A 10,072-nucleotide genomic window follows, 5' to 3' on the forward strand; every position below is an offset into this window, starting at 1 on the left:
CTCCCAGAGTCCTCGAAGACACAAAAGACTCTTCCTGTGGAGTTGTCTGCTTCCCCCAACTTCCTTACTACACCCCCACCATTTGTCTTACTGTATGGGTGTGAGACATGTTAAAATCCAGTGGCACCAAGGTATCATACAATAAAATAATGTGATTAATACATAAGTAAAAGAAATTCCTATACACTCCTTTTTTGCAACTATAACATCTTCATAGATTTTTCTTTGTGCACTGGTGTGCAGTCATAGGACAAGAAGGGGCCATCCACAAATTGTTCCCACAAAGCTGGGAGCATGAAATTGTCCAGGGGGTTTCTTCCATTGGAACTGAAGGGCACTCTTATGACCAACCACCAAAACCAGACTTTTCCATCAGATGGCCACATGAAGTGCAGTTCGACCATAATATCCTATTAGAGCGATTAGAACATGCTGTAGGTATTACAGGTACTGCGCTGCAGTGGTTTGTATCATATCTATCTAATAGACTCCAGTTTGTGCATGTAAATGGAGAGTCCTCTTCACACACTGAGGTTAATTATGGAGTTCCACAGGGTTCAGTGCTAGGACCAATTCTGTTTACATTATACATGCTTCCCTTAGGCAGTATCATTAGAAGACATAGCATACATTTTCACTGCTATGCAGATGACACCCAGCTCTATCTGTCCATGAAGCCAGATGACACACACCAATGAGTTAAACTGCAGGAATGTCTTAAAGACATAAAGACCTGGATGGCCGCTAACGTTCTGCTTCTTAATTCAGATCAAACTGAGGTTATTGTACTCGGCCCTGAAAATCTTAGAAATATGGTATCTAAGCAGATTCTTACTCTGGATGGCATTACCTTGGCCTCCAGTAACGCTGTGAGGAACCTTGGAGTCATTTTTGACCAGGACATGTCCTTCAATGCACATATTAAATAAATATGTAAGACTGCTTTCTTCCATTTGTGCAACATCTCTAAAGTTAGAAATATCCTGTCTCAGAGTGACGCTGAAAAACTAGTTCATGCATTTATTACTTCCAGGCTGGACTACTGTAATTCATTATTATCAGGAAGTCCTAAAAACTCACTGAAAAGCCTTCAACTAATCCAAAATGCTGCAGCAAGAGTCCTGACAGGGACTAGAAAGAGAGAGCAGATTTCTCCTGTTTTGGCTTCCTGTTAAATCCAGAATTCAAAATCCTGCTCCTCACATACAAGGTCTTAAATAATCAGGCCCCATCTTATCTTAATGACCTTGTAGTACCATATCACCCTATTAGAGCACTTCGCTCTCGCTCTGCAGGCCTACTTGTTGTTCCTAGAGTATTTAAAAGTAGAATGGGAGGCAGAGCCTTCAGTTTTTCTTTTTTTTTTTCAACTTTAATTTTTATTAGTTTAAGTTAACATTGAAAACCATACAATAAAGAAAATTACAAACAAACAAACATACAAATGGTCTGGAGTTTACATTTCTTTTTTCATCTGTCACATGAAAATTTCTTGTTATGTTGTGTTTTTGGTGTCACTTCAGAATGCTTTCCACTTCCTCCATTGTCTATCGTATTTACATCCCATCAGTCTAATATTGAATGTTATTTTTTCCATCTCTGAGATACCCTCTACAATACTGATCCAATCTCGCTGAGTGGGAGGGTCTGGGTGTAACCACTTCTTTGTAATTGCTTTTTTGGTTGCGGCTAGAATTATTTTAACTAGATATAAGTCCTCCTTTTGTATCTGTTCTTTTATGTTTCCTAGATACATCACTTGGCAGGTGTTTGGAAGTGCATAACCCAGAATATTATCCATGGTCATTTTAAGGTCTTCCCAATACTTTTTAATTTTTATGCACTTCCAAAATACATGTGAATGATCTGCTTCTGTTTCTCCACACAGTCTCCAACATTTCTGTGGACATGAGGTCTGTTTGCTTTTTATTTTGGGTGTAATGAAAAAACGTGTCAAATTTTTCCAGCAAAATTCCCTCCACAATGGCGAATTCGTTGTGCTGTGTTGTATTTCACACATACTGACCCATTCCTTCTCTGTTATAGTTATGGCCAGTTCAGCTTCCCATTTCTTTTTAAGGTAAAATGTTGTGTCCTGTATATCTTCTTCTAATGATCTATAGAAAGTGGAAATGGCTTCAAATTGTTTATGTTCATAGCAAGTTTTTACTATTCCAACAACACCCAATGATTTTTCAAGCCAGTCAGACTTTATTTGCTTTACGCAATAATCCCTAACCTGCAAATATCTAAAAAAAATCTCTATTTTCCAATTTGTATTTATTTTTTAATTGTTGGAAACTCATTAGTCTTCCATTTTTCATTAGAGTACAAACTGCTGTAATTGTCACAACGGGACTGAACGGACTCATGCGCAGGCTCTAGGTCTTGAAAGCACAAGAGTCTTTATTATGATACACCAGGTGATTATTTACAAAAGTGAGGGGAAAGCCGGGCTCCGGGGGTCCACACACGAATGGGAAAGATGCCGATAGTCTCACACACACACACACACACACACTCCGTCCACTCCTCTTCACACTCCACTCACTCGGGTAACACAGGGGTAGGTCCAGGGAATCTGTACACAGAGACACGAAGGGATAGTAAGGCAAATCGCTGTGGAAACACTTTAGAAGTAATTGAGCTGGGGTTACACTGACGAGGGTCGGCAACGGTCCAGCGACGAGAAACACAGAGCTGCCATCTTATAAAGGAGCTGGATAACTCGTGATGAGCCACAGGTGCGTGGGCCAAGGGCAGGAGCCCACAGGTGAGCTCCGCCCAGGCAGAGGGAGGAGGGAAAGAGGGGAAGGGAGAGAGCAGGAACAAATAAAAAAAGAATACAAAACATATGTAGCCATACTGAGCCGACTGGGTAGGCACGGGGACCCTGACAGTAATCCCTTTTAACTCCCACTGTTTGAATGTTTGGTCCAATTGTCCCGGCTTAAATTTTTTATCATGTCTAAACCATCTCAGCAAAAATAATTGTTCTTTTAACTGATATTTTTCTATTACTGTGTGCCATATGTCTAATGTAAATTTCACAATTTGATTCATTCTACTTTTGTAAGAGGTCATTAATTGTTTGTCAGAGATACAAATTAGAATTTTGTTTCCCTCAATTTCTTTCTCAATTTCCTTCCACCGTGCCTCATATTCTGGTCTACACCAACCAACAAGAGGTCTAAGTTGGACTGCGTAAAAGTATTCCCTTAGGTTAGGCAAAGCCATCCCTCCCTTACACTTCGGGAGTTGCAGTGTTGTTAGCCTTGTTCTGGGCTTCTTCCCATCCCATATAAACCTTGAGATCATCTTGTCCCATATTTTAAATTTTCTTTGAGGTATAGGAAGTGGGAGTGATTGAAACATGTATAGCAATCTTGGGAGAACATTCATCTTTATTATTTGAATTCTAGAGTAAAAGTTTGTAGGTGTTGTTGACCACCGTTCTAGGTCTTTTTTTATGTTACCCTCCACCTGATTGTAGTTTGTGTCCAACATAGCAGATAATGATTTTGTCAAGGTTACGCCCAAATATTTCATGGTATTCAAGTGCCAATTTAATTTATATTCATCTTTAATCTTTTGAGAAGGTGTATAATTGAATGAAAAAATTTGTGTTTTGGATACATTAATTTTGTAGCTCGACAAGTGTTCGAAGGTATGGAATAGTTGCATCAAAGTTGGAAAGCACTTGTCAGGATCTCGTAAGAAAACAATGACATCGTCAGCAAATAATCCAATAGGGCTTTGGAGTTGACGTCACGCTGCAGTGCATTGTGGGATCGCGGCGCCATGTCAGTAGGCCAGAAAGCAAAACAAGCGCACAGTGTTGGAGTGTTGGATTCGGGACTGCCAGAACCATGCTCAAAATCAGCGCAAAAGACAAAGGGCTGTATCGCGACCGATTGTGCCCAGACGCCAAGAGACGGTACTTTGAAAAAATTGCATGCATCGGTAATGTGGACCCATATGAAATAAGGAAGTGGAGTGGAAACCCAGACGACCTACCGCCTTTGTCCTATCCCGATATCTTCGCATACCTTGTCTGTGGAGTCAGCGCATACACCGCGAACCAGTTTAAGAATTATAAATCCCTGGAGGCCCACATCCAATTCACGAACGGCTGGGTGCAAGATTTGTCCATCTTTAAGCCTCCACGCTGCGAGTACGTTGTCGTTAAGACAAAGGTAAGTCGCTTTGAACTTGATAACTTTCTAAACAACTTCCTTGTTACAGTTTTGCACGTACAGCCAACCCATCTATATTAGCCTCTGTTAATTACAGTTAATTTAAGTTAATGTTAATTTACCTTTTATTAAAAGTAGTTTTTGTGTGTTTCAGGTACTGCACTCACAACGTCTGAATGAAACTGCATTACAGCCATGGGTCATTGTGAGCACCAATGGGAGAGTTGAGGCTGCTCACTGCACATGCATGGCCGGAGTTGCAGAGACCTGCACCCATGTTGCTGCTCTTTTGTTTAAAGTCGAGGCTACAGTGCGTATCAGAGGCACCAGAACTGTAACAGACGAGCCAGCATATTGGGTATTGCCCGGAAATATGACCAGGATACAGCCCGAGGTTGCACACAACATTGACTTCTCCTCAGCAGCTGCCCAAAAGCGTGGTCTTGATGAAGTCATAAACACACCCTCTGCATCGATAGGCAAAAGGAGGCGATCGCAAAAAAGGCAGATTCCTATTGCAACGCTGGAGGATTTGACACCATTACTGGATACGCTGCAGAAGCACAGCAAAGCAGTGACTTTGTGTGAAGTCGAAAACTATTACACCAACTACACTACACAGTCACCCACATTACCCCAATCACTGGCGCGTTTACACAACAGAGACGCCTTGGCCTTCCTGATCTTCAGGTGCACTGTCTAAAGTTTCTTACGGCAGCAAGTGTTACAGAGGCGCAGGCAGAAGAGATTGAAGCACAGACTAGATCGCAGCACATGACCCCTGCATGGTTTCGCTGGCGTGCAGGGAGAATCACAAAACAGCATGCATAGCCGAAGCGGCTATGCATGCTGTTTTGGCTACAAGTTTGGACACTCCAGCCCATAGTGCTGTGAATCGTGTGTGTTACCCAGAAAAGACCTTTTCTACTGTGCAAACAAGGTGGGGTATCGAGCATGAAGAGGATGCAAGAAAGGCCTACAACGAGATAATGGCATCGCATCACCGCAATCTGCAGGTACGTTTATGTGGTTTCTGTGTGAACACCAATTTTCCGGAAGTAGGAGCATCTCCAGACGGACTGACAATATGTGACTGTTGTGGTAAGGGGTGCCTGGAGATAAAGTGTCCTTTTAAACAATGAACGGCCAGCATTAAGGAGGCTTTGGCTGTTTCAGGAGGGCGACCATGATCTCGGCAGAAAAGGAGTTCATGGTGAAGTAGTTCAGGTGGCCGACCTGGAGGCCGATGGCACAAGAGTCCAAAGTCAGGCAGATCAGGGGGCGGTCCTGGAGGTCGACAGCATAGCAGTTCATAGTTCAATGGTTCAGGGGGCCGACCACGTGGAAGGTGGCAGTGGCGAAGTAGGTATGGCTGGCCACACTCGGGTGGCTTCGCTTGTGGCTGGCAGCGACGTGGACGAGACCTGTCGGGCGGCTTGGCAGGTGGTCGACGGTAGTGTGGATGTGATATTTGAGGACTTCTCCGCCGCAGTCCTGAAGAAACGCCAGGGATTCTAACAGGGAGATAGGTATCCCCTTCGCGATGATGTACCCGACTAGCCCCAGTATCAAGCTGAATGGTCAGGAAAAATCTTTTAGATCCCCCAAAGCGGGCTCACCTTACCTGGATAAAGTGCCTCAAGTTGCGGGGTCACGCTCACCCTCAGTGGCCCCAGCGGACTGTTGATCTGCGCTTTAATCCCATACGTGTCATGTGTCGGCTGTATGCAGGTGGGAATGGTGGGCCCAAAGTGCAGACTCACGGCAGGCAAAAACTGCATTCAAAACTCAGCTTTTATTGCTGGATGGCGAAACGTAACAAAACCCCAAAAACACAAAATAAAATTAGACAGGCAGAACACACAGCGTGGGATGATTGTAGATGGCAACACAGACCGATGAAAACACAGGGCTTATATACACAGAGGGAGCAATCAGGGAATGAGAGACAGGAGGGAAGCACAGCAAAGACAAATCAGGCCTAACGAGCCAGGGAAAGCAAAACCAGACACATTAACATAAGACATGGACCTTCAAAGTAAAACAGGAAACAACACAGAGACGCGGACCAAAACAAACAAAAAACAAGGAGCCAGACTTAAAAAACAGGGAACAAGAGTCCAAAACAGAGTGTCTAGAACAGCACTGAGGCCAAGGAAACAGTTCAAAATTAAACAAACAAAAAGGTCCATGAAAGGCGCAGGGGCAGGCCTCTAGAGTGCAACCAATTTGTGACCAAATGGTGTGACTAAAATAAATAAATAAAAAGTTTCCGCAACTCTGAAAGTCTCTGAAAGTCTCTGTGTTCAACAACAGACACACATTATGCCCATGTCGTGTTCTAAACCAATCAGAGATAGTCAGGGGCGGGGACCTCTGGCAGGTAGCTCCATGCCCTCCTGGGTTTTAAATGCACCTTAGAACACACATGCATCAACACTACATATGAGCGGGCGGAGGGAGGTTTGGAGTCTTCACACACCCCGTTCTCTTTAGCCTGTTGGAGTCGGGGGGGCTAGCAGGGGGAGTTGGCCGTCCGATTGGGGTCTGGAGTGTGGGGCCTCCCTGCTGCTGCCGAGTTGGGGCAGTCTGCTTCTCTCTACCCAGGGAAAAGGGTAACACCACCTGGGTCTGGGTGCAGTTCCCCCCTCCAGGGGCAAGGGTACCTAGACCTGGGGTATGATTAGATTCAATTCAATTTTATTTATATAGCGCCAAATCACAACAAAAGTCGCCTCAAGGCGCTTCATAGGTACAGAGAGAAACCCAACAATCGTATGACCCCCTATGAGCAAGCACTTTGGCAACAGTGGGAAGGAAAAACTCCCTTTTAACAGGAAGAAACCTCCGGCAGAACCAGGCTCAGGGAGGGGCGGGGCCATCTGCTGCGACCGGTTGGGGTGAGAGAAGGAAGACAGGATAAAGACATGCTGTGGAAGAGAGACAGAGGTTAATAACAGATATGATTCAATACAGAGAGGTCTATTAATACATAGTGAGTGAGAAAGGAGACTGGAAAGGAAAAACTCAATGCATCATGGGAATCCCCGGCAGCCTACATCTATTGCAGCATAACTAAGGGAGGATTCAGGGTCACCTGGTCCAGCCCTAACTATATGCTTTAGCAAAAAGGAAAGTTTGAAGCCTAATCTTGAAAGTAGAGATAGTGTCTGTCTCCCGAATCCAAACTGGAAGCTGGTTCCACAGAAGAGGGGCCTGAAAACTGAAGGCTCTGCCTCCCATTCTACTTTTAAATACTCTAGGAACAACAAGTAGGCCTGCAGAGCGAGAGCGAAGTGCTCTAATAGGGTGATATGGTACTACAAGGTCATTAAGATAAGATGGGGCCTGATTATTTAAGACCTTGTATGTGAGGAGCAGGATTTTAAATTCAATTCTGGATTTAACAGGAAGCCAAAACAGGAGAAATATGCTCTCTCTTTCTAGTCCCTGTCAGGACTCTTGCTGCAGCATTTTGAATTAGCTGAAGGCTTTTCAGGGAGTTTTTAGGACTTCCTGATAATAATGAATTACAGTCGTCCAGCCTGGAAGTAATAAATGCATGAACTAGTTTTTCAGCGTCACTCTGAGACAGGATATTTCTAACTTTAGAGATGTTGCACAAATGGAAGAAAGCAGTCTTACTTGTTATCATCTATCGTCCACCTGGGCCTTACAGAGTTTCTGTCTGATTTCTCAGAGTTTTTATCTGATTTAGTTCTGAGCTAAGATAAAATATTTATGGTAAATAGACTGGTTCTTATATAACGGTTTTCTACTCTGTCTGAGCACTCAAAGTACTTTATGCAACTTGTTCATTCACCCATTCACTTTTACTAAGTTGTTAAGTGCTCCCTATCTAACATTCATACACATTCATACTCCGATGTATACATCGGAGAGCAACATGGGGTTAGTATCTTGCTCAAGGATATTTGGCATGCAGACTGGGATGGAACCACCAACCTTCCAATTAGTAGCTGACCTGCTCTACCACCTGAGCTACAGCCATCCCATTGTGGGTGATTTTAACATCCATGTAGATGCTAAAAATGACAGCCTCAACATGGCATTTAGTCTGTTATTAGACTCAATTAGTTTCTCTCAAAGTGTAAAAGAACCCACCCACCACTTTAATCACACTCTAGAAAACCCTCTGCTGTCTGATCATTTCCTGATAACATTTACATTTACAATAATTGATTACACAGCAGTGGAGAGTAGACTTTATCACAGTAGATGTCTTTCTGAAAGTGCTGTAACTAAGTTTAAGAATATAATCCACCCACTGTTATCATCTTCAATGCCCTGTACCAACACAGAGCAGAGCAGCTACCTGAACAGAGGTCGATCATGTTCTTAATAATTTCACCTCCTCACTACGTACGACTCTGGATACTGTAGCTCCTGTGAAAACTAAGGCCTCAAATCAGAAGTACCTGACTCCGTGGTATAATTCTCAAACACATAGCCTAAAGCAGATGACTCGTAATCTGGAGAGGAAATGGCGTGTCACAAATTTAGAGGATCATCATTTAGCCTGGAGAAATAGTTTGTTGCATTATAAGAAAGCCCTCCGCAAAGCCAGAACATCTTACTATTCATCACTGATTGAAGAAAATAAGAACAACCCCAGGTTTCTCTTCAGCACTGTAGCCAGGCTGACAAACAGTCAGAGCTCTGTTGAGTGAACTATTCCTTTATCGTTCCTTCTCACTCCTAAACCATTCCTGGGTGAATCCAATGGATCCAATCTTAAATATTCACTCAAATTGAGATACAGGAGAAAAGTCATGCATTTCCTTGAAAACAAAACAAACCCCAACACCAGCTGTTATAAATTGCTAATGCTACCCAGTGTGTTAAGGCCAATGTGTGACCAAACCTGCCAATGGGACACAAACTTAAATACAAGAGCAGTAATGAGTAATATCACAGACCCCAGATTGTATTATCAGTTTTAAAATGGTAAATGGCCTGCATTTGTATAGTGCTTTTCTAGTCCCAAAGGACCCCAAAGCGCTTCACACTACATTCAGTCATCCACCCATTCACACACTGGTGATGGCAGCTACATTGTAGCCACAGCTGCCCTGGGGCGCACTGACAGAGGCGAGGCTGCCGGACACTGGCGCCACCGGGCCCTCTGACCACCACCAGTAGGCAAACATGGGGTTAGTATCTTGCTCAAGGATATTTGGCATGCAGCCAGGAGGCAGCCTGGGATCGAACCACCGACCTTCTGATTAGTGGCTGACCTGCTCTCCCACCTGAGCTACAGCCACCCTGAGCTACAGTTTTAATTCATTTTTATTAAAAAATTAATTTACGTAAAGGTGAGGTATAGTTGAGTCGAATTGAATTCAAAACTACTAGCATTCATTCCCAGGTAAGCATGAATATCCACAGCAAACAAAGGAGAGGTGTAATTACACATTACAAACTAATTCAAAGTAGGTTTTTGAACAAGGATAGATTTGTACTAAAAATACAAGCTAAAATACAGCTATATCCAGCTGTATATAGAGTAACTACATGCAGCCACGGTTAGCTATCCTTAACCTTTAAACAAGTTGTCTAAATATTAATTTTATAAATATTTGATGTGTAGCAGTAGTTGACTCTAAATTGAGGCAATGTTCTTAGTAATGGTGATCACTGGGATCTACTTTTCACTGACATTCAGTGACCCTTCTCTTGTGGCACAACCTTAAAACCACCTGCGTAATATTGTATAGATCTGCTTTGTGAGACTAAGATGATTTTGATCAGATGATTGTCAGAATTTTTCACAACAGAACACAAACTGTAACAAGATGATTAAGTTGTGCAGACTTCAGGGCTTGTTTGATGTGGTCACATCATCTTAATGTCAA

General features: G+C 43.1%; 1 protein-coding gene and 1 long non-coding RNA gene across 2 annotated transcripts; one reads left to right on the forward strand and one right to left on the reverse strand.

Moving 5' to 3' along the window:
* Positions 1-2,388: 2,388 nt before the first annotated feature.
* On the reverse strand, positions 2,389-2,807 carry LOC120742157. The gene is made up of 2 exons (XR_005697792.1): positions 2,664-2,807; positions 2,389-2,581 (listed from the first exon to the last, which is right to left on the reverse strand). It is a non-coding gene; the product is annotated as an uncharacterized LOC120742157 (long non-coding RNA).
* Positions 2,808-3,536: 729 nt separating this feature from the next.
* Positions 3,537-4,999, forward strand: LOC120742156. Its single transcript, XM_040045284.1, has 2 exons — positions 3,537-4,196; positions 4,351-4,999. Exons 1-2 carry the CDS (start codon positions 3,870-3,872, stop codon positions 4,897-4,899), a joined length of 876 nt encoding a protein of 291 aa, XP_039901218.1. The 5' UTR covers positions 3,537-3,869; the 3' UTR covers positions 4,900-4,999.
* The last annotated feature ends 5,073 nt before the right edge of the window (positions 5,000-10,072 follow it).

This window comes from Simochromis diagramma, unplaced genomic scaffold (genome assembly GCF_900408965.1).
Source record: "Simochromis diagramma unplaced genomic scaffold, fSimDia1.1 OVJJ01000761.1, whole genome shotgun sequence".
NCBI classification, from domain to species: Eukaryota; Metazoa; Chordata; class Actinopteri; order Cichliformes; family Cichlidae; genus Simochromis; species Simochromis diagramma.

Bases quoted from the DNA above. Each gene is read 5' to 3' on its own strand.
- LOC120742156 (XM_040045284.1), top strand. From the start codon at position 3,870: ATGCTCAAAATCAGCGCAAAAGACAAAGGGCTGTATCGCGACCGATTG. The intron at 4,197-4,350 runs GTAAGTCGCTTT...TGTGTGTTTCAG, and splicing joins ACGTTGTCGTTAAGACAAAG to GTACTGCACTCACAACGTCT.